The following is a 25,926-nucleotide window of genomic DNA, read 5'->3' as shown; positions in this document are numbered from 1 at the left end:
GGGATCAGGGGGTATGGAGAGAAGGCAGGTACGGGATACTGAGTTGGATGATCAGCCATGATCATATTGAATGGCGGTGCAGGCTCGAAGGGCCGAATGGCCTACTCCTGCACCTAATTTCTATGTTTCTATGTTTCTATGATCCAAGAGGTGATTCTCCAGGTTCCACTGACATTTAGATTTCACAATCTGTCAACAAATCCTGCACAATCTTAAAATCATGAAGGGAATAGATTGGGTGAATCCAGAGTCTTTTTTCCCCCCAGCAAATGGAAATCAAGACCTTAGATGAGAGAGGTACATTTACTAGGAAACCAACTTTTTCCATACAGGTGTACAGAATGGGCTGCCAGAAGTAGTGGTTGAGGCAAGTATAACAACATTTAACACACATTTGGACAGATAGATAGATGGATAGGAATGTTTGAGGGGAATATGGCCCAAATGCAGATAATGGGACTAGCTTAGATGGAGCATTCTCGGTCTACATACACAGCCTGTTCCAATGCTGCATGACCATGACTTAATGTCCTGAAAATAAAAAGTTCAAGGATTACTGCCAGTTCCTTTCAGAAATGTAGGCAGTAGCCAGGAGATAGCTCAACAGGTTAAAATCAGACCTTCTAGGATTAGCCTACATTTAATAGCTGTGCCTGCATTAAGCCATCCTATATGTGGAAAAAGTGATAAAATAAGAATTCTATTTTATTAATAACACTCTCAAAGTAGGATGAAAGTGACAACTATATCATAGATTACAAGCGTATTAGACATGCCAAAGTCACACTAATAATTCAGACCCAAGTTTTCAAATTTGTATGTTAGACTTCACTGAACACACCCTACTCGACTTTACTCGAATATTCTGCTGAACGTTATTGATGCCTCAATTATTCTCCCATCAAATGACTAAATAACTACTGCACAGATGACAGCCCTTTGACCAGCCCAGCCAATGCCTGCTCAATTAAGTGATCAATTAATTTGTTAACACGAGGAACTGTAGATGCTGGCTTACAATTTTAAAAAAAGTGCTGGAGTAATTCAACAGGTCAGGCAGCATATCTGAACAACAAGGATAGGCAACATTTTGGCTCATGACCCTTCTTCAGACTGACTATAGTACGGGCAAAAGCTGGAAGTGGGGGCAGGACAAAGCCTGCCAAGTGATAGTCGGGTATGTGAAAGAGGGAGGCGGGTTGATTGATGGATGGTTGGACAAAGGCCAGAGATGAAAAGACAGTGTGAGAGATAATGGGATATGGGTACATTAGACATGAAGTGCGAAGACACGGAAAAGAATACAAGTGGAAGAGGACTGGATGGCGGCGGGGGTAGATATTAAAGTTTAGTTACCTAAAATTGGAGAATACAATGTTCATAAGCCACCCAAGCGGAATATGGAGTGCTGTTCCTCTGGTTTGCAGGTGGCCTCACTCTTGCAATGGAGGAGGCCCAGGACAGAAAGGTCAGTATGAGATTGGGAAGGGGAGTTAAACTGTTTAGCAACTAGGAGATCTAGCAGGCCTTGGCAGGTGTTGGGCAAAATGGTTGCATAGTCTACGCCTACCAACTTCTCTTGTACTATATTTTGCCCAGCTATTAGTTCGCTCAGTTCCTCATTTCCGTTGGACCTTGATTCTCTGCCAAGTCTAGGCTAGATTTCTGTTTTCAGACAAAGTAATTGTTTAATTCCCCAATTTTCATTATAAGTCTATCACTGTCTGCAAGGATGTAGTGGCACAGCGGTAGAGTTGCTGCCTTACAGCACCGGAGACCCGGGTTCGATCCTGACTACAAGTGCTGTCTGTACGGAGTTTATACGATCTCTGAGACTGCATGGGTTTTCCCGAGTGCTCCGTTTTCCTTCCACATTCCAAAGATGTACAGGTTTGAAGGTTAATTGGCTTTGGTAAAATTGTAAATTGTGTAGGACAGTGCTAGTGTACGGGGTGATCACAGGTCGGAGCGGACTCGGTGAGGCAAAGGGCTTGTTTCCGCGGTGTACCTCTAAAGTCACTAAAGACCCCAAATTTACCCTCATTAATACTTTTCCTTTTACATATAGATCTATGAAAGAGCTGAGATTTTATGCAATCCGTTTATCGCACCTCCTACATTTAAGTCTAAATCACTCATCTTACAAAAAGCAAGATACCAAATGTTGATGCTTCCAGAACATTATTGGTCTGTCTTCCTATCACAAAAACATCCAACAACAATTTTGAATTCCATTTGCATGATCCATTATACTTTTGCATTTTTTATGACCTGTCATGTAGAACCTAGATAAAATCAATACATTTTTGGAAATTAGGGGATGGAATATGATTTTCACAAGGAAAAAGGGTTTAAGGTAAAAGATTAGCATGACTTCATTGAAATTAGATGCAAAAGAAGACGCCTACTCGCACTTCAGTTCCTTATGTTGTTATAATTTATTTATTTGATGAAATGCTTCCTCCTCCCGCTCCACAGTTATTTCAACTGGGATACTTCTCTCCATCCTCATCTGTTCTTTGCCAATTTCCAGTTTTTAAAAATCCAAAAAATCAATTGGGGACTAAAGGAAAATCTAAATTAGAAAATGAAATATCCTGTTGTGGGACACAAACTCAAAGAGAACCACCCAGTGTTCAACTATCCTCCGACATTTTTACCACCTCCAACGGGATCCCACCACTGGCCACATCTTCCCATCTCCTCGCCTTTCGGCCTTCCGCAGAGACCACCCTCCATAACTTCATGATCAATTCGTCCCTTCCCACACAAACCACCCCCTCCCCTGGTATTTACCCTTGCAACCGCATGAAATGTTACACTTGTCGCTTTACCTCCCCCCTCAACTCCATCCAAGGACCCAAGCAGTCTTTCCAGGTGAGACAGAGGTTCACCTGCACCTCCTCCAACCTCATCTATTGTATCCGCTGTTCTAGGTGTCAACTGCTCTACATTGGTGAGACCAAGCGCAGGCTTGGCGATCGCTTCGCCCAACACCTCCGCTCAGTTTGCATTAACCAATCTGATCTCCCGGTGGTTCAGCACTTTAAGTCTCCCTCCCATTCCGAATCCAACCTTTCTGTCCTGGGCCTCCTCCATGACCAGAGTGAGTCCCACTGCAAATTGGAGGAGCTGCACCTCATATTTTGTTTGGGTAGTGTACACCCCAGCGGTACGAACATTGACTTTTCCAATTTCAGGTAGTCCTTGCTTTCTCCCTCTTTCCCCTCCCCAGCTCTCCCAAAGCCTACTGTATCTGCCTCTTCCTTTCTTCGCCCTGTTCTCCCCCCCCCCCCCCCTCCCAAATCAGTCTGACCAAGGGTCTCGACCCGAAATGTCATCCATTCCTTCATTCCATAGAAGCTGCCTCACCCGCTGAGTTTCTCCATCATTTTTGTCTACCTTCAACTACTCTGAGGTAAGCAGTTGACTTGCGCAAAATCTAGTTCAAGACTTACAGAATGACATAAGCCACACCAGTGCCACTTTCTTCATTTACTTGGCCTCCATCATGTCAAGGATACCACTTCTGATCGTATGCTAGGTCATAGCCAGAAAAAGACTGGAGGCTCCATTTACCTGTATCAATATTGATCATTACTAAATATCTGATCCGAATTTTGGAACAGACTTTGACCCGGCTTTGTTTTATGTCAAGGACTGACAGGATAGCATCTCCTCAGTACCCATGGCCTAGCTACCACAGATCTTCTTACTGAACTCCAGGATGTAGAAGGTCAAAGACATTAGCGTTAAACATCCAGACCAGGCAGTGACCACAAGTAATGGGCTTTGTCTTAAAACATACTTCTCATTACTTTCCTCCATTAAAAATTCTGCATTCTGGATAGGTTGTCAAACTTTTTTAATTTATAACCTGGATCTCAAATTCAGAATGAATGTCATCTTATAATTTTACATGCACCAAATATGGAAAGCACAGTTTAAAAAGCTTACCTGGAGGATATCCGGGACTGCTACTAGCATACATATTAGCAGTATAGGCTGGTGCAGTTGTAGGGTAACCAGCAGGATAACCTAAAAGAAGAAAGAGCAGACTAAATGTAGAGTAATGAAGTGCATTCAAAGTCAAAACAAAAACATTAAGATCTCCAAAAATAGAATGTTTCACAAGCTTTAAGATAACCTGATAAAATTCAGCATTTCCCTGATCTGTTTATATATCAGTTTACATTGAGTTATTGGTTATCCATCCGCAGTATTTCTAGTCATTATACTAATTGTACTACTGATTATAAAAGGGAGTGCAACCCATTTTCTTCTGATTACATGAATTATTCATGTATCCCAATCTAGCTGGAGGCTCCAGCATAAAGATGCAACTTGTTGCTTTTGACTCAGATTATAGGACATTGCAAAAAATAGATGGTATGTTGCATGTTTGTTTGAGACCAATATTCTCACTACAAGATGTGATTGTGACCAGCAATACAAGCAACTCCACGAAATAGGTGTTCCTAGAAAACAATCCATATTGAGATTTTTTTCTCAAATACACATGCCACAAGGAATGGGAACTGGAAAAAAAATAATTGTATTTACTTTCTTTCCCTCCCACAGATTTAAAAAGTGATTTTTTATTCCTATCCCAGAATTTATGGTAACTATTTGCAAATTCCATAAGGGTACATTTCTGTCAAATTTAAAATGAAGCAGAGTCTGTTTGTAATTTAACATAAATCAATAACTGAAATGCACAATGTCAAAATATGTCCAATCCAACACATTCATGAACACCCTTTTCTTAATATAACCAATAATTCAAAATGTCCTTCTAATCTCTTCTCCCTTAGTCTTAACCTGCAAGCATTCTATAAGCTTTCTTCACCTCTTACCATCTTCAGGAATTTTAATCATCTTGTCCACCTGACTAGTGCAATGATATCTCCCCACGGCCTACCAACTTTTTCCAATAGCCTTGGTGCCAATTTTGGTATTTTAATCAAGAGACCCACATTTACATCTAAATCATTGGTGTCAAAAAAGAGATCAGCGCTGAGTCCTGTTACACAAACACGGGATTGTTTTTCTTTAAATTGTGTTTTGCACGAATGTCTTATTTTCCTTTGCAACCTTTTCTTTTACTAAATCTGTGTTGTCCAAGTTTGTGCCTGTGATGCTACTGTAAGTTGTTAATTGCACCTACACCTCACCGTGCGTGCTATGGCAATAATGCCTGGCACCTTACTGCATGCAGATAAATATATATATCTCCTAAAATTCAGCCCGTATGCCATAGTCATACAGTACAGAAACGGGCCCTTTGGCTCAATTTGCCCATGCCAACCAACACTCCCCCATCCACACTCGTCCCACCTACCCACCCTTGCCCATAACCCTCTAAACCTTTCCCACCTGACATTAATTGCCACTTAATTTTGGATTAGCAACCACTTGCACTTGAATTCTATCCTGATCAACTTCCCTGTAGACTTTGGCCAACGTCTTGCTAAATTCCACTTTGACTGTAATCAGTGTGGACCACACTAAATTTTACACTTTACCATGACACAATTTTCCCCAATTTCCATTTAGTACAAATTTTAGCTTTGCATGCCGATCTGCGGCAAGTAAATTTCAGTGTCAAAGAAATCTAATGGGGCATGTAATGTAATTTTCACATTACAATTTCACATTGACTGCTTTATACGGTTAATCCTAAAGTATACCACTTCAAATAAACTTGGTTGCCAAAACTGCATTCTTGCCGTTTCATCAGAAAATTATCAGGAGTTCAAAGCTCTGTGCAGATTAGCAATAAAATTTATACGGAATTCTAGGAAAATAACATTGGCTGCGGCTTGCGAGCTGATGCAATAAGATGTTGAAACAGATGGCACACTTCACAAATTTTCTTCCATCTGCACGTCATAACCCACGAAGCATACATTAAGACATTGGAATGGAGAAGTCAACATAAGGGAACAGGCCTACAATTTAGAAGACTACTTTAAAGAAATGGTACTCAATATTTGCAGTACTAAAAATGAACAAATATACGGCACAAAATTCTTGCTATTTACTCTGCTCCTCTCTCAACTCGAGTCCGTGCCCTCTAGTTTTAAACTCCCCTGCTCTGGGGAAAAAAGAATACCCTGTGCCTCTCAATTTTCAAAACCTTTATAACCATCACTCAACCTCCTATGTTCCAGTGAGAATAAATTCAGCCTTTTCGTTCTCTCCTTATAACTACATCCCTACATTCCAGGCTACATGCTGGCGAATCACTTCTGCATCCAGTAGTGTGGCAACTAGAATTGTACACAATACTCCATGTATAATCTAATTAATATTTTGTACTACAATAACAAGGCATCTCAATTCCTATACTTACTGCTTCAGCCTATAAAGGCCTAAATGCCCAATTCACTACCGCACCCACCTACAGTGCCCTCGATAATGTTTGGGACAAAGACCCATCATTTATTTGCCTCTGTACTCCACAATTTCAGATTTGTAATAGGAAAAAATGGCCTTTATTAAAATCTGATTAAAGTGATGGTTAAAGTGCACATTGTCAGATTTTATTAAAGGGTATTTTTACATATTTTGATTTCACCATGTAGAAATTACAGCTGTGTTTATACATAGTCCCCCCCATTTCTGGGCACCATAATGTTTGGGACACATGGCTTCACAGGTGTTTGTAATTGCTCAGATGTGTTTAATTGCCTCTGTATTGCAGGTATAAGAGATTTATCAGCACCTAGTCATTCCTCCAGTATTTTCATCACCTTTGGAAACGTTTAAGAAAGAACTGCAGATGCTGGAAAAATCGAAGGTAGACAAAAATGCTGGAGAAACTCAGCGGGTGAGGCAGCAAATATGGAGCGAAGGAATAGATGACGTTTCGGGTTGAGACCATTCTTCAGACTAATGTGGGAGTGGGGGGTGTTGGGAAGAAGAAATGAAGGGGTGGAGACGGTATGCTGTGGGAGAACTGGGAATGGGAGGGGAAGGAGGGAGAAAGCAAGGACTACTTGAAATTGGAGAAGTCAATGTTCATACCGCTGAGGTGTAAACTACCCAAGCGAAATATGAGGTGCTGTTCCTCCAATTTGCAGTGGGACTCACTCTGGCCATGGAGGAGGCCTAGGACAGAAAGGGCGGATTCGAAATGGGAGGGGGAGTTGAAGTCACCGGGAGATCAGGTTGGTTAATGCGAACCGAGCAGAGGTGTTGGGCAAAGCGATCGCCAAGCCTGTGCTTGGTCTCACTGATGTAGAGGAGTTGATAACTAGAACAGCGGAAGCAATAGATGAGGTTGGAGGAGGTGCAGGTGAACCTTTGCCTCACCTGGAAAGACTGCTTGGGTTCTTGGATGGAGTCGAGGGGGGAGGTTAAGCGACAAGTGTAGCATTTCCTGTGGTTGCAAGGGAAAGTACAAGGGGAGGGGGTGGTTTGGGTGGGAAGGGACGAGTTGACGAGTTACAGAGGGAGCGGTCTCTGCGTAAAGCCGAAAGGGGAGGAAATGGGAAGATGTGGCCAGTGGTGGGATCCCGTTGGAGGTGGCGAAAATGTCGGAGGATTATCTGTTGTATGTGACGGCTGGTAGGGTGGAAGGTGAGGACAAGGGGGACTGTCCTTGTTACGAGTGGAGGGCTGCAGAGTGAGTGCGGAGCTACGGGATAAAGAGGAGACCTTGATGAGAGCCTCATCTATAGACGTAGAGGGGATTCCCCACAGAATGAGGACATCTCCAATGTCCTGGTTTGAAGCACCTTATCTTGGGTGCAGATGTGGCGTAGTAGACGGAGGAATTAGGAGTAGGGGGATAGAGTCCTTACAGGAAGCAAGGTGGGAAGAAGTGTAGTCCAGAGTCAGTGGGTTTGTAGTAGATGTCAGTCAGTAGCCTGTTACCTGCGATGGAGAAAGTGATGTCTAACAAACGGTAGGGAGATGTCGGAAATGGTCCAGGTGAATTTGAGTGCCGGATGGAAGATAGTGGTGAAATGGATGAAGTCAGTGAGTTCTGCATGGGTGCAGGAGGCAGCACCAATGCAGACGTCAATGTAAGCTTTTATTGCTGTTTATCAAAATGAGGACTAAAGTTGTGCCAATGAAAGTCAAAGAAGCCATTATGAGACTGAAACACGAATAAAACTGTTAGAGACATCAGCTAAACCTTAGACATACCAGAATCAACTGATGGAACATCATTAAGAAGAAAGAGAGCACTGGTGAACTTACTAATTGCAAAGGGACTGGCAGGCTGATGACTGAAGAATATAATAAAGAAAAATCCTCAAACACCTGTCCGACAGATCAGAAACACTCTTCAGGAGTCAGGTGTGGATTTGTCAATGGCCACTGTCCGCAGAAGACTTCATGAACAAAAAATACATTGGCTACACTGCAAGGCTACACTAAATTCCCATCAGCCAGAGCTCGGCCCAATTGTCCAGGTGAATTATCCCACTAACAAACAATCGGGATATCTAAATCTAAATTTTATTAGTTATTTATGTTATGACATCGGATTGAAGCTGCATACCAAATCTCGTTGCGCTTATGTGCAATGACAATAAAATATATTATTATTATTATTAATTATCTATGACTCCACCATTTTTTTGTGCCATCAGCAAATATGCTCATTATGCCTCATTACATATTCAAAGGGGAGTTTGTTTGGAAGATGGGTGGAGCAAGTGACAAAGACTGGAGGCGAAAAGGAGACATAAGGGTGTCAGATAAGGAAAGAGGCTAAGGAAATGTAAAGATGGAGGGTAGGATAAAGGTGGAAAGATGCATGGGTGATCAGAAAGAGGGAGGAAAATTGGAATATGGCATGAGATGGATGAGGGGAAAGAAGAGTGATGGGGGTGGTGGGAGTGATCTCCAGTGTGCATATACTGCTCGTTTTTGTTGTTTACTATCATTTAATCATCTGACACCAAAGTCCCAAAACATGCGCTTTAGTACCCCATTCTTGCCTTCTCCACATATCCCCATGACTCCACTATTTTTTAAGAGCCCTATATAGCTCTCTTGAAAGCATCCATAGAACCTGCCTCGGCCGCCCTCCGAGAACTCCACAGACTCGCCACTCTGTGAGAAAATGTGTTTCATCTCCTCGTCTCCGTTCTAAAAAAGGTGTTTCCTCGTCTCCGTTCTAATTTGAATAATGTTTGTAGATGGTTATGCATGCAACCATATATGTAACTACCTCATTAGCATATTGTCCCTCCCACATTCTATAGTATAACTGTAGTATCTGCATGTTCCCTCCCTGTTAGGTTCCAGTACGTGTGTAGACCAGCTGTGGTTAGTACTGGAACGTGAGTGATTAGTGTCTGAATAAAGACTTAGTTAAAGGACTATGAACGACGTCTAGTTTCCTTTACATGGTGTCAGAAGTGGGATGCTGGGCACAAGAGGACAGGGGCGCCCGCGACAGGGCATCGGCAACATGCATTTCCATGCCCCTCCTGTACACAATGTCAAATTCAAATCGCTGCAGCTGTAACATCATCCGCTGCAAACGGGCCGGGGCGGCATGGATGGGCTTATTCAATATTGTCACCAGTGGCTGGTGATCCGTTTCGACCGTGAACCGTACACCATAGAGAAAGTCCCGGAACTTCGAACACGCAAACACCACAGCCAGGAGCTCCTTCTCGATTTGAGCATACCTTTGCTCCGTGTCAGTCATGGTGCGAGAGGCGAACGAGACAGGCAACAGAGATAAGTGGAACTTTGCCCACTACACTAGCAGCCCGGAATTTCCTCAGAGCAACGGGCTGGCTGAACGTGCTGTGCGCAGCGCTAAGACTTTGTTGGAGCAGTCTCGTTTGTCTAACTGTGATTTCTACCAAGGACTTTTAAATTTGCGTAATGTTTCTCAAGATGGGGTTTTGGGTTCTCCTGCTCAACGGCTCATGTCTCGTGTCCTCCGGCCACCTATGCCTATCTCTCAGCAGTCGCTGATCCCTGTGGTTCGCCCCCCTGATGTGGTCCACCGCCGCATCTCTCACCGCCATGAGATCCAACGCCGGTCCCATGACAAGTCTTGTCGCCCTCTGCCCTCCCTTTCCGCGGGGCAGGTCGTCCGTATGCAGACTCCCACCGGGTTTTCTAAGCTTGCCACTGTTGTAGGGCTTGCTGACTCCCCTCGGTCCTATTTGGTCGATTACGAGGGTACTGTGTACCGTCGCAGTCGCCAGCATCTGCTGGCTGTTCGTGAGCCTGCACCCCCGATCCCTTTCCCGGACATGTCCCCTCCTTGGCCTGCCTCTCCTCCTCGGGCTGTCCCACGTACTCCTACTGTCGTTCATGAGCCTGTACAACCTACTTCTGTGCCTCCTGGGTTCTGTTCTCCTGCAGATGCGTTTTCCCCACGGCCTTCTCCTGTCAGTTCTCCCGTTTCGTCCTCCCCTTCTCGTTCGTCTCTCAGTTCGCCTGTTTCTAGTCCCCTACCTGTTTTGCCGCCTGTTCCATCCCCCCGTTCTTCTCTGCCTTTGTCTTTGGGGGAGGGGAGTGAGGGTGCTGTACGGACCCGCTCTGGCAGAGTTGTGCGGGCCCCTGATCGGTATGGTGATTATGCTTAGGTTTTAGGATGTTCACTTACTATTATTGTTATTATGTGCAGGTCTGTATAATTACCTGCTGCTGCTGTTTATCTTACGGGAAGGGATGTAGATGGTTATGCATGCAACCATATATGTAACTACCTCATTAGCATATTGTCCCTCCCACATTCTATAGTATAACTGTAGTATCTGCATGTTCCCTCCCTGTTAGGTTCCAGTACGTGTGTAGACCAGCTGTGGTTAGTACTGGAACGTGAGTGATTAGTGTCTGAATAAAGACTTAGTTAAAGGACTATGAACGACGTCTAGTTTCCTTTACAATGTTCTTAAAGACTCCTTGAACACGTGTGGAATCCACACCAATTAATGAGTGAATAAATGATCAATGACCATTCAAAATGACGAAAAGAATTTGGGATGGCACAGAGAACCATATCCCTTTGTAGAGACCATGTAAAAGTCCACCTAAAATGGCAGGAGCAGCACACCACCTCTACATTACTTTACCATCCCATCAAGAATTTCCTTCATCCAATGTAGAGGCCGTCGAACCACATTAAGGGTGGGGGGGGGGGGGGGGGGGGGGGGGGGGGGGTTGATAAGGTTAAAGAATAGCTATCCTGGACTCAGAGGGATTGCCCAAGATCGCCATAGTAACCACTTCTGCACGCATGCTAATTACTAAGTTTGTAGAACAAAGTCAATTACTTCCACATACACCCTCTTTTTATAAACTGTTTTTGCATTCTCAGCACATTAACACTTGCAACAAATAACTTGAGATACTGGAAACAAACCTGCTGCAAACACACATTGAGTGCCCACATCCAATTGCCACCAGAAACTAAGTTGAAAATTATCCAAAACTGAAAGTTCTATGTAGGCAAAACATTGTCCTTTTGTGCAAGAGAACTAATCTCAATTTAACACTGATCATGATTAAAGTTCATTTTGAATGTTCAATAAAGTTGAGAATGCCAAATTATAGACATAGAATACAATGCCGAGCTACACAAGCAGTGATGAGGTTAGAAAACTATATAAATTGCAACACAACAGAAATGGACTAATTAACATTCAAATTGATTCTGATGCAAATTACTTGTTTTATGAACACTAGAATAGGCTCATATTACCACTTTTGTCTCACAAACATTGCAGCTGACTTTGTGCTCCTATAGAGTACACTGAAAATCACTTTAACATGCTTTGTACAAAATATGAATTGTACAATACCCTGTGAAATAACCATGACTGTTTACAAGTATAGAAAACAATTAATTCAGTAAAAATGTTTAGATTTATTCCAACACTTTAATATGATACTTTCTCATGCTGGCTTGAAATGTTGTTTTGCCATATGCATTGAAGGTGCTGAAATCATTCTCTTCAATTTTTGTGGTAGTGGGTGACACAGAAGCCACTTAAAACTCTTCCATATCTTCAATGACAGATGTAGATTTGTTAGACAGCTTCTCTTGGAGAGTGAACATCCGTATGAGTCACAATGCCCTGAAGGGAATTAGTTAAATTGTTTTTGCACTATTTCTGCCTGTTTATGATGCTTTGAATATTCATGATGGATCTCACAAAATGAGAGGTCCATTCAACAGTCAGTTGCTTGCATGACCTTTGATGTGAACATCTTTCCAATCTAACTGAAATGACCACATGGTCATGGGAGTGCCAATGGTTAACTGGCTCCAGGTATCTTCTAACTTGACTCAAAGGATGGTGTTCATGATAACCTGCCAAAATACCGAATAACAAATGTTTATAACGCAATTAGCATAGTTGTTTCCAACCTCTCCTTTCCTAACCATCCAAGGGATTTGAATCCAATCTGTTGAAATCTTTTAAAATGTCCTCTGGGTTACATAAAGATGTATTATTGCCCCAGGCCTGCTCATCTTCCTAGCAGTCATTCTTGCAGCTTTTTCCATTGCAGAGTTATTAAAACCAGAGGACGTATGCTTAAGATAAGAGTTCGGAGTTTAAAGGAGATTTGAGGAATATCTTTTCACCGTGAGGGTGGATGGAATCAGCAATCCACTACCTGATGGAGTAGTGACGGTATCGCAGCATTTAAGCAATTGGTAATGGTTTATTATTATGTATACAAAGAAAGTGAAAAACTTTTATATGCTACCCAGTGAAATCAGGTCATGCACTAGTACAATCAAACCATATGAAATTATGACGGGTAGTGCAAAGAGAAAATTAACCAAAGTGCAGAATACAGTGCAAGAGCATTAGTGTTATAACTCAATTATAAAGTATGTGTGCATATACACACACTGAACTTGTTTTCTCTCGTTATGTACAATGATTACATATTCTGTTGTGCTGCAGCAAGTAAGAATTTCATTGTTCGATCTGGGCCATATGACAATAAAACACTCTTGACTCTTAAAACTACAGAGAAAATTCAGATTAAAGAAATGCAAGGGCCTCAATGACGTAGGTTGAGCTATCTGGATCACACCCTTAGTTCATGGAAATCCATTTAGTAATCTGATAACAGCAGGGAAGAAGCTGTGTCTGAATCTGATGGTACATTCTTTCACACTTTTGCCTAACGGGAGGGGATGAGCAGCAAATTTGAGCAGTCCTCGATTAGTAAATGTAAGCAGTCATTGAGCAGCAAATGTCAGCAGTTCTTGATTATGTTGGCTGCTTTTCCGAGGCAGCCTGGTGTAGGTGGATTCATGGGAAAGAGGCGCTGGTCTGAGTAACAGACTCAGCTTTATCGACAATTCTGTGCAATTTCTTGGGCAGAGCTGATGACAAACCAAGCTACATACCCATAGGATGCTTTCTACGGTGCATGTATAGAAATAGTTAAGAGTCGCTAGAGACATGCCGAACAAACTTCCTTTATCTTGAAAGGAAGTGTAGGCATTGTTGTGCTTTCTTGGCCATAACATCAAGGTCAAATTGATGCTGATATTTACGTCTGCACCTTGAAGCTTTCGTCCCTCTCCACTTCAGCACCATTGATGATAACTGGGGTGTTTACACTACCCCATTTCCTGAAGTCAATGTCTAGTTCTTTCGGCTTGCTGATATTATGGACAACCACTTGAATCCCAAGGCACCAAAAGCTCAGCCAAGTGATGATGAATGTGATCAGTACAGATGGGGTACTTGCGTGGCGTGGACATGGTGGGCCAAAAGGATTCTGCTTGTGCTGAACACCACTGAGAACAGATGGTCAACTCCATATTTCCACATTACAATGGGAATGTTTGAATTTTTACTTGCCTTCTGGTCTGCATCATAACTGATGATATACATCTCTGCCTTTTTAACAATAGCTCTTAGAAAATCAATCCATCGGTCTTTGGAAGCTACTGCCCAATCTATCCTCCCTTGCCTCTTCCTGCCCATGACTACTCCAAAGATCAAGCTGCACGATGACCAAAAATTCACTATTCCACACTAAAAGACAAATTCATAACTGCAACCCAATTTCAGAACACAAAAATTACAAGTACAAAGTTCACGTTTCCAGTTTTCAAAGAATAATAGATGGTGGTAACCAGAAGCTTTGATTCACTTCATCTAAACAGATGTGGATCAGAAAGAAATTTACAATAAAAATGATTATATTAAAAATCTATTAACAAAACTAATTAAAATGACCACCTCATCTAAAAGTCTCACGAGTACAGATATAAATAGTCTTTAAAATAATTCTATTTCAAGTGTGCTTATTTCAAAATTCAGTACGCAAAATGTATTCAATAACTCTGCATCAGAGAAAGCCTAAATTAGCAATTAACCATATACGATACACAATCTAGGATTCAGTCAAAAAACCAAGGACGACAAAACTAGGAAAACAAGTGGGTCAAATCTAAAGCACCTATCAAATGTTCGCATGATACAAAGCCAAGATTGCAAAATATGCGTTTGTTTAGAAATAATTTAAAAATATTTCCGCAACTGCGATTAACCTTTACTGGTATCCTAACCTACTGGTATCCCATAAAACCATGCCTCAGCTAAAGACTGAATTCTAACTCAAACGGTTAGGGTTGAAAGAGGTATACATCATGTCAAGTATTCCTGGACATACGTTCCATACTTGGGCAGAAAAGTCAACATTTGCCAAATAAGGATACACAAATAAGGATTTGTCTCAGCCATAACAGTAGACTTCCATAACATCCAAAATATATAACAACATCAAAACTAATAGTCCATAAAAGCAGTGAAATTGCAATGTTTGAATTGTCTTTTAAAACAGCATGTTTTGTATTGACAGAGCAAGCCTTCAAATATTTATATTTTTTGAAGTGAAATACGGGTGTTTTCTGGATGCCATTGTTTTTTACAGATGGAAAACCACTAAGATATTTGAACATAAATCTCCTGATAGCAGATATCTGCAAATAAAATTGTTGAAATCTTAGGTCAAGCCTTGATTGCACAAAGTGAAAGAATTTTAATGTTTCAGAAGGTTGGGTTCCTATTCTGAACGCAAAGCCGCATCATTTGCTCATGCATCTAGAAACACGAGTTGAAAAAGATTTCAAATTCCATGAGAGCTAATTTTATTCTTTATCTTAAAAGCTTGGGTTGTGACATGAATTCTATGAGGACTTCATTTCCCAAAAAGCTCAAGCAGAAGAGCCTCTGCTGGCTTGGAAATATACACAGGATGGAAAATGGATGCATCCCCTAAGTTGTGCTATATGAGGAGGTTGCCAATGCACGGAGGCCAAGAGGAAACATAATCTTCGTTACAAGGATATTAAAAGAGATATGACAGATTCTAACATTAGCACCTTGAACTGGGAAGCAGCTGCTGAGGACAGGGTGAGATTGAGAAAAAACCTCCAGGCACACATGAAGCACCACAATAGTTTGCGGGTCAAGAACCTGGAGGCCACGTGCCAATGCCACAAAATGGTCAGCGGCGACAGTAACATACTCCCAATCCAACAGAGGTAACAGAGACTGCTTTACCTGTGGAGGGGTCTGCCTGTTAAGGAAAGGGCTCGTCAGCCACAGCAGAAAATGCAATAACCTGAAACATTCCCTTCTCCAATCGGGAAAACGTCAAACCAGCACTCTCTCTCGTAGATGGACGGATGCTAAAATGCAGCAGCCAAAACATGGGGTCGCTGGTATTCAATGGAAGGACTTGGTTAGCCAATTTCATTCATTCCCATTTAAAACATTTAATTTTTTATCCTTATTGCATATTATGCATAAAATATTAATGACACATATTTATTCGTGGATACTAAGGAGGGGATACTAAGCAGGAGTAAGGTTGTTTGTTATTACTTGCAGGAAGTTTGCAGTTCCATCCCTCATGGATACCAAGGACTTAGTGCCTTGTCAATACTGAGAATCCAGGATTGCCATAGTGATAAAATGCTGTTAGAAGTCGGGTCAGACAACATTTGTGCAGCGAAATAGGCAGTCAATGTTTCTGGGCGTGACACTTCATCAACCCAGATAAGAGTTTAGACTGCTGAAGTTGACTGTCCATTTCCCTCCACAGAAGCTGCCTGACCCACTGAGTACATCAAGTTTGTTTTTTGATCCCGACTCCAGCACCTGCAGTCCCTTGTGTGTTGCCACAGCAATCAACCCTTGAAGAACTCATCTGGTTGTTCCATTAATGGGGGCAATTAGAGGGAAACAGAGGAAGTAAAACCTGTGAATTTAAGTGACAGCTGCAAGGAACAATCTAGCAGGTCAGGGTCTGTCTATGGAGAGTAAATATTAATAATCTCAGAGGGATAACCTATAGCAGAGCTATTCAGAATTATTCTGATTCAGAGGAGGAGAATTATCCGAAATTGTGAAATCAAATCCAGCAAACTACAATGTACTCAGATGGAAGCTGAGCCGTGGCTCCTCAAATTTACAGTGTATATCATTAGAATAATGCAGGAGACCACACACAGATATGTTCTGCAAAACAATCATCCAATCTGCATTCAGTTTCTACTACATACAGCTGACCAAATGACGAGTCAACCAAACTGCACAGTACAAGAGAATCATTGGTTCACCTGGCTCTTTCTATGGTGAAATAGATAAAGAAAAAGGGCAGGTGCTGCATTTCATACATTTGCAGAGTGAAGCATTGAAAGGGGAGTGAATAGAAAATGTGGAACGACAGTCATAATTAGCTCTTTTGGAATGCTAAAAATAGAATGGGAGAGTGGAGTTGCGTTGAATGTGAAAAATTGCAATGTTGAGTGCAGAGAAGAGCAGAGAGAGAGATCAGAAGTGCAGGAAATAGATAGATGCAAGAGTTCTGTTAACAATAGCAAAATGTTGTGCCAAATATGCACACAGCACGGAAACAATACTAACAGGTGAGAAATATACCTAGCTTTATTTGAACTATACATGCAAAGACAAACTACAAGTACTCACTACCCTCTACAATTATAGGTACATGATCAATTTCAATCAGACTTCAAATTTCAGTTTATTCTTCAAGACTCAGATATTTCCATGGGAATCTGTCCTATTTCCTACTGTAACCCCAGGTTTTCTTGCTGTTCCAGAGTTCAGTAAGGAGTTAAATCCTCCTTCTAAGATCCATTTCCCTCCAACAATCACATCAATAATTCCGTGAAGACCAAATTTACTTCAGCCATCTATATCTCACTGGAGCATTAGTTGTCACGCCATTTACCTCCATTTTCACTAAACAAATGCCTTTTAGTCATTGGCACCGCCATGCAGATGAGCATGCAAATATAAAATGTAAAATATATTTGGACAGTTTCATGGATAGAAACGGTATACACAGATATGGGTCTAACACAGTACTAGCTTAGTCAGGCATCTTATCATTTTCTTTTCTTCCGTCGCCTCCGCGCCTTTTTCTACGGGAAGGAGTCCTCATCACCCAGTGATGACCCCTTCTCCCTTCTCCACCAGTCCCCCTCCTCTTGGGACTCCCCAGAATGGCCTTCTACCTTCTCTAAACATCAATTTCTAACTGCCGGCATGACATCAACCGCCTCAACTTTCCCACTCCACTTACCTACTCCAACTTCACCCCCCTCTGAACGCACAGCCCTCCGCTCACTCTGCAGCAAGCCTGACGTTATAAACAAACCCACCGACCAGGGAGGTGCCGTGGTAGTCTGGCACGCTGACCTCTACCGGGCTGAGGCCAGGCGACAACTCTCAGACACCTCCTCCTACTTATCCTTGGACCATGATCCCACAGATGAACACCAGACCTTAATCTCAAACACCATTACTGATTTCATCACTTCTGGCTATCTGCTTTCCAGTCTCCAACCTTATCGTTTCCCAGCCCCGCACAGCCCGTTTTTACCTTCTCCCCAAAATCCACAAGCACAACTGCCCTGGCAGACCCATTGTTTCTGCCTGCTCTTGTCCCACAGAAATGATTTCCACGTACCTCGACTCCATCCTATTCCCCCTGGTCCAATCACTCCCGACCTATGTCCAAGCTACCTCACATGCCCTTCGTCTTTTTAATGACTTCCAGTTTTCCAAACCCCCACTCCCTCATCTTTACTTTGGACGTTCAGTCACTCTACACCTCCATCCCCCACCAGGAAGGCCTTAAAGTCCTCGGTTTCTTCCTCGACCACAGAACCATCCAGTTTCCCTCTACTACCATTCTACGCTGCTGGTCCTCACCCTCAACAACTTCTCCTTTCACTCCTCCCACTTCCTTCAAGCCCAAGGCGTAGCTATGGGCATCCGCATGGGCCCCAGCTATGCCTGCCTCTTTGTAGGATACGTTGAACAATCCCTGTTCCAGGCGTACACTGGCTCTATCTCCATTATTACATTGATGACTGCATCGGTGCTAACTCCTGCACCCATGCAGAACTCATGGACTTCATCAACTTCACCACCAATCTCTGGTATCTCCCTCCCCTCTCTTGGTCTTAGTCTCCATCACAAGAAATAGACTATTGACTGGCATCTATTACAACCCACTGACTCCCACAACTATCTCAACTACACCTCTTCTCACCCTGCTTCCTGCATAGACTCTATCCCAATTCCTCCGTCTACGCTGCATCTGCACCCAAATTGAGGTGGAAGATCAGAGATGTCTTCATTCTTTAGGGAACAGGGATTCCCTTCTCCACCATAGATAAGGCCCTCATTAGTGTCTCCTCGGTACCCTGCAGCTCAGCCCATGTGTACCAACCTGATCTCCCGGTTGCTAGACACTGATTCTCCTTCCCATTCCTACACATAACTTTCTGTCCTCTGTCTCCACCATTGGAAATTGGAGAAAAAGCATCTCATATTTCACTTGCACAGCTTACAGCCCAGTGGTATGAATATTGATTTCTCTCACTTCAGGTAGCCCCGGCATTCCCCCTCTCTCTCTCTCCCCAACGCAAGTTACACTACCATTTAATTTTCACCCTACAAACAGCTTACAATGGCCTATTTCCTCTCTCCACTTCTCCGTCTTTCTCTAGTTTCCCTTATCCCTAACCAGTCTGAAGAAGGGTCTTGACTTGAAATGTCACCCATTCCTTCTCTCCAGAAATGCTGCCTGTCCTGCTGAGTTACTCCAGCTTTTTGTGTCTATCTTCATCTTGTCATCGTGGTTGATGTAGTCTGTCCACTGTATAATGCTACTTTTCTGTGGCTTCTGTTCATGTGGGGGGAGGGAGAGCAATGGAGGAGCCGGCATACTTTGTAACTGTGTTAGCGCCATGGGTGGCCGCTACATTCATATTCTTCCATTCTATTCCAGCATGTTTCACTCGCTTAAAGACTGAGCAGCTAGGAGGACGTATATGGGTAGCAAGAACTCAGTCAATGGAAGAGATGGTGTTCAAAGTAGCAGCATTGGAGTAAGTGAGGGAGAGAAGGTTGCAAATTAAAAGAAAATGGATAGTGCATTTGACAGCTGGGACTAAAATATAATTATGCAATTACTTTTTCAAAATTATACCTGGAAACAATTTAAATTCTTTTGGTTGCTTTGGGGTTATGTAATAATCTGCAGCAAATAAATTATGAAAGGAGCTTAGTTTCCATTTTGGAAATACTATACAAGGGTAACACAGGCAGGGAAAAAAATTAGTCAATAGGCAATTTCATTAATTTATTCCAACATTGCCAAAAATACCAGTATAATTTTCCTTAGAGATATTTAGCACGCAACAAAAGCTTTTCACTGCACAATAAACTAAACAATAACAATAGAGGTGAATGAGAAATAACGACAGAGATGGTGATAACCTTGGCTGTGAAAACAATAACCAGAGAAACTACCTCTGCAGCTTTTACCGCCTTCAAAGGAATTTGAAATAAGCACAATGCACCCAATACAAATCTATCAGCAGTGTTCAGTGGTGACGGAAGGGTATTGACAATCATTGATTTCTCTTTTCAAATAGTTCACGAATAGAATATTTCCAGAACATTTTCAATTACACATTTTACTGATGCAATCTCACATGATGAAAATGTGCAAAAGCAGCCTTCTATGCAAGTCTACTTTTTATTTATGAAACTTCAGATCACCCCAAGGCCACAGGTGCCATTTGAATACAATCCTTGCAATTAAGCCCTCTTATTAATTATGTCACTGTCGTAAACAAATTTAAACAATCATTTCACTGCTAAATCTATAGATCTGGTTATTTAGGTCTAAATAAACAATGGAAGATAGGGGTATGAAATATTGCAAAGCATCAGCTATAATTTTCTTTTGTCCTAAAATGTTTATCTATAAATAAACGGATTTGATTTCCCATATGAATCATGATGGTGGGGGTGGGGGGCAGGGGGTTGCTAACTTTGTGGAACATCAGAAGGGCTCAACTTCTCGGGGGAGCATCAAGGAACCAACTTTCCACACAGAGCACCACAAGGGACGGATATAATTGCTAACATTCATTGACATATAATTAAAAAATCCTTCACACAGAAGGCTCACAATAAATTGGGCCTGCATTGTACATCCATGTATTAGCATAGTACAACCATAGTATATAAATTTCCATATTGCATTTACAAGTTCCACATTCCAGAAGTCAGGAGGCTTGCTTAACATTTTAAATTGTCCAATGCCAAACATAACATTTTGCTCTTTTTATGAGATCAACTGAAAAGCAAATGGGTACTGTATCCTGGATCAACTTAACCATCTATCCATTTATCAGATAAAACCGTTGGGCCTCTAAAGAACACCCCAGAAAAGATCACTTGAATTTTTGGCACTGGATTTGAGATTTATTCTTATGTTATTATGAAACCACAACCCCAATTAAGATAAAAAATCTAATTACTGCATGTTGAGCATTTTAATGAACAGGCTTGTGGCATAAAATTTAATACAGATCACAAAATGCAGAAGGACCTCTAGCATATCATTATGTCAAAAAACATTTTGCCATGATTGAATTCTTCTTCATTTCAATTTGAATGGGGGAGAGAATCTAATTCTTCTGTCGACCTGCTTTCACAAAATTAGTTAATGGTCCTTTCTCTTAGCATATTTTGCTTCAGCCATACAAAACTACAAATGTTAGAACATCTAACAGATTACTATTCTCTCATACACCAGGATACAATGAAATTATTTGTTCATGTGAAGCTCACAGTAATGATAAAAACAATGATGCAAAACAGAATGATGGAAATTGTAATGCAAAGACCAAGCAAAGCAAAAAGTACAATAGCATAAATAATAATGTAGCGCTGAGAGTACAAGAACCTGGCAGCACCTCCAGGAAAGGGGCGTGAAAGAGATGATTGGTTCAGGAGTTGGATAGGAGTGAGGAAGAAGCCGTTCTTAAGTCTGGACAGGGAGAAGAGAGGCATTGGGATTTTCCCATAGCAAGACGACGTGTCATCTGCACACGAGTCAAGGAATGTTGGGGGAAAAAAACAAAAACAAAAACAAAAAAAGTCTTGATTAACCTACCTTTTTCCTCTATAACAAAATCTGTAAGCATATATCATGCCATATCTCAAATTTTGGGGTAATGATTTGTGAATTCTGTAGGGACAAATATCTAAAACCCAAACGGCTGTAACATTGGGGTCCCTGCAAATAGTACGCCACCTACGTTTTCTATTTAATTAGTTTGATTTGGACTGCATGCGATCGCTCATGGTTTTGAGAACTGATCTAAATGCTTGTAACCAGTTGGAATCGAATGTTTAAGAATTACAGAAGATCCGTGTTTGTTACATTATATCTATAAACAAACACAGATCTTATTCTTGAATACATAAGCCCAGAATTATAACACAATGAACAAGATGAATGAACAATAAACAGTGCAGCTAGATAACCTATAGGTCATTGTGCAAGATGGAACTGCAGATGCTGGTTTAATCCGATGATACACACAAAAAGCTGGAGTAACTCAGCGGGACAGGCAGCATCTCCGGAGAGAAGGAATGGGTGATGTTTTGGGTCGAGATTCTTCTTCAGACATAACCCAACTTCCTTTCACTGGCTTCAAAACTATTTCTATATAGCTTTTTTATTACTGTCAACAAAAACAGCTTTTGAAATTAAACTTACAATTACCTACTTTTTCCAAGTTGCAAGATTAATTGAACTTCAAATTCAGATCACTGTCCATTATTTAAACAATCCAAGTACCTGTTAAAATATAAATCTTTGAGACATTTATCTGGCTCAAGGACAGAATATAATGTCCCTGTATATCCTAAATGAAAAATGATTTAAAAACCTTTTGCTTTAGCACATCTGAGCGATTGTAGACTTTAGGAGAGCTCCCCCTCCCCTCACCCCACTCACCATCAACAACACCACAGGCACATCTGTGGAGTCTTTTAAGTTCCTGGGAACCATCATCTCCAAGGACCTTAAATGAGGGGCCACCATCGACTCCCCAGTCAAAAAGGCACAACAATGGATGTACTTCCTGCAGCAGCTGAGGAAGCACAATCTGCCACAGGCAATGATGGTCCAATCCTACACGGCCATTGTATAGTCTGTCCTCACCTTCTCCATCATGGTCTGGTTTGGCTCAGCCACCAAGCACGACATCGGGAGGCTGCAGCGAATCAGCTGAGAAGGTTATTGGCTACAACCTTCCCTCCATTGACGAATTGTACACTGCAAGGGCCAGGAAGCGAGCGGGTAAGATAATCTCTGACCCCTCTCACCCTGGCCACAAACGCTTTGAATCACTTCCCTCTGGAAGTCGACTGTCAAAACTGCTGCAGCCAGACATAAAAACAGCCTTTTTCCCCCACGAGTAGCAGCTCTACTGAATGACCAAAAATCTGTAGCGTCATTTTGCTCTGGTATTTTATTTAATTCACATATTTAATTGATAATGTTTTATTATTAATGTTTAATGTTTTGTATGTCATTGCTAACTATCACTGTATGTCATGTTGTCACTTGCAGGTGGAGCACCAAGGCAAATGCCTTGTCTGTGAATACTTGGCCAATAAACTTCAACTTATTCGTATTGTTCTTATTCTTGACTGCACTGGGCCTATATTCGCTGGAGTTTAGAAGAATCAGGATGAGGGACCTCATTGAAACATACAGAATAGTAAAAGGCTTGGATTGAGTGGATGTGGAGAGGATGTTTCCACTAGCAGGAGAGTTTAGGACTAGAGGTCATAGCCTCAGAATTAAAGAATGTTCTTCAAGGAAGGAGATGAGGAGCTTCTTTAGTCAGGGGGTGGTGAATCTGTGGAATTCTTTACCACAGAAGGCTGTGGAGGCAAAGTCAGTGGATATATTTAAGGCAGGGATAGATAGATTCTTGTTTAGTACAGGTGTCAGAGGTTATGGGGAAAAGGCAGGAGATGGGGTTAGAAGGGAGAGATAGATCAGCCATGATCGAATGACGGAGTAGACATGGGCTGACAGGCCCAATTGATGTCTCCTTAAATCGTGCACATAGATAAATATCAATGCAGTTCGAGTAAAGCAGACTTACCCGTGTAAGCCATATTCTTAGGATTGCCGTAAGGAGTCCCAGGTTGAACGGGGCTATAAACAGGATTCATGATGGAAGACTAGGAACTCTAAGAAAAGAAAATACCATTTCAGATATTCAGATTTTTTTTATCCATCTTACACAGCAGTATTTCTGTTGCAATTACTTTTAATGTCATTTATTGATAACCAGCTATGCCTTAACTTAATACTATAAATCGCCTTAAAGGTAAACATTTTATTACAAATAAGCCAAGATTTTGGGTATGGAATATAGAATGTGTAACTTATCTGTAGAATTATTCTCAGGAAACAGTTACATCATGTGAGCAGATATATGCCCATGTGCGATGAATAAAAGTTGATTAGAAGACTACTTCTCATCATTTTTCACAAAATGGTTAGACCAACAAATGTAGCAGAAAAAGCACCAAAGAGTTTGCCAAGGCATTGGAAGTACTTATTCCATTGGATTGAATAGGATTATTCCATTGACGTAGTTACCAACCCTCCTACTAAATTTACCCAAGCTCTGCTTGAATCATGCACGTATGGCCAACTCTTGCATAGCTTATAGCATGCAAATTAAAGTTGTTCACTGTGTGTTGGTAAATAGGACAATAGTAAACCAATACACCACGGATAAATATAGAGTCCAACATTTTAAGCATGCCACTCAACTACAACACTAAACTAGAACCAATAAAATAATCTTAAAACTTGAATTAAATCTTGTCCCTTGCCCCAGTGTTTGAGCTACAAACTGTTGCCCTAAGCAGATAATGCATTCCATAGCATCTTTCAAAGGCAGCTGGAAACAGAGTAAATGGGAACAAGCTATATTGCTAGTATTTTAACACAACTTCAATCCATTCACAAGAATACAAAGCAAAAGCATGAATTGGCTACCTAGTCGCTCAAGACTGCCTCACTGTTGAATATGAACATGCCCTTGTGGCTAAAGGAATGTGGCCCTTGTGGCCAAAGGGATCAGGGGGTATGGAGAGAGAAGACAGGTACGGGATACGGAGTTGGATGATCAGCCATGATCATATTGAATGGCGGTGCAGGCTTGAAGGGCCGAATGGCCTACTCCTGCACCTATTTTCTATGTTTATGTTTCTATGCCATCTCCCCATTGCCTCAACTCAGCGTGTGATAGTTCCACATTGCTCTCAATTTCCCCATATTTTCTAAATTAATCTACCTCTTCAAATGCCTCCCATGCTATAGCCTGGATAGAGATTTCCAGAGATTCACCATACAGAGAAGAAAATCCTATTCATATTAGTTTTAAAATCACTACTCCCTTATCTTGTAACAATGTCCTCCCAATCAGGAATCTCCCACCAGTGGAACATCTAGCTTATCATGCCTCCTTTGGGACTTATGTTTGAAAAAATTACTCCTCATTCTTTTCAACTCCACAGAATAAAGTTTATGATTTTAGTTATTCATGATATGACAACTCTCTAATCAGTCCACCTAGTGAATCTTTTCTCGAGTAGCTACAATGCTAATACAATAATTGCATTCCTAAGAAATCACATGTAATAGAAAAAAATATTAACGAAGACCATGTGTGTTAGATGGGGAGATGGGAGTTAGGAGCTAGAGTGTTTCATTCGCAATAACAAGTGCAAGCTATAAATACGGAAGGCTGCATGTTACGTTATTTAATAAAGTATGATCGCACAAGTGACAATCATTTTTTACTTTGTATTCAACAGGCCAATTTAAATTGAAAAGTTGTTTAAGAAGGAACTGCAGATGCTGGAAAATCGAAGGTAGAAAAAAATGCTGGAGAAACTCAGCTGGTGAGGCAGCATCTATGGAACCACAAAAATGTAGGAGAAACTCAGCGGGTGAAAATTGAAAAGTTGTCAGCAGCTCAAGCATATTTTGCTATTCAACAACACAATTTTCTATCCGTAGTCCACAATCCTGCCCAATTGCCACTTTGCACAATTCCCTGCCAGTTTGAATATCCATCAATCGTAGACAAAAACAAAAAGTGCTGGAAATAGGCCACATCAATGGAAAGAGCATTAATGGTTCAGGCCAAAGACTGTTCATTAGAACTGGGGAGAGAGAGCAAAAAAATTGTTAAAGTTGGAGAAAGATAAGACAAAAGGAATAGCTGTGATAGGGTCAAACCGAGATTGCTGCACGGACAAATTGTTAATGGGGCAGCTAAAGGGTGAAAGTGTGCAACATCATAAATAATAGGTCATGGTGTGCTATTGCAGAGGAGAAATTAAAGCCAATGTCACAGATTTGACTTGCTACAAAATATGGCCAATTCTGACAATATGTAAGTTAGAGAATTCAATGTCGGCTCCAGGAGTCTGCAATGTGCCTTAAGTGTCCTTTGGGAATTATATCTAGAATGCATATTCGTTATTATTAATTGGTTGTTGTAGCTTGAAAATGAGAAAATAT

At 41.5% G+C, this 25,926-nt stretch overlaps 1 protein-coding gene across 2 annotated transcripts in view; it reads right to left on the bottom strand.

Moving 5' to 3' along the window:
* fam168a (family with sequence similarity 168 member A) overlaps positions 1-25,926 on the bottom strand; it is a 71,588-nt gene that overhangs the window by 18,134 nt on the left and 27,528 nt on the right. For both annotated transcript variants that reach the window (XM_055636586.1, XM_055636587.1), the window contains exons 2-3: positions 23,486-23,573; positions 3,958-4,038 (exon numbers count right to left, since the gene is read on the bottom strand). In XM_055636586.1, coding sequence (XP_055492561.1) covers positions 3,958-4,038; positions 23,486-23,555 — 151 coding nt within the window. In that variant the 5' untranslated portion in view covers positions 23,556-23,573. The remainder of the gene's footprint in view (positions 1-3,957; positions 4,039-23,485; positions 23,574-25,926) is intronic.

Source organism: Leucoraja erinacea, chromosome 6 (genome assembly GCF_028641065.1).
Source record: "Leucoraja erinacea ecotype New England chromosome 6, Leri_hhj_1, whole genome shotgun sequence".
In the NCBI taxonomy this organism is placed as follows: Eukaryota; Metazoa; Chordata; class Chondrichthyes; order Rajiformes; family Rajidae; genus Leucoraja; species Leucoraja erinaceus.
The sequence above is the reverse complement of the archived record's forward strand: the minus strand, read 5'-3'. Positions and strand labels throughout refer to the sequence as shown.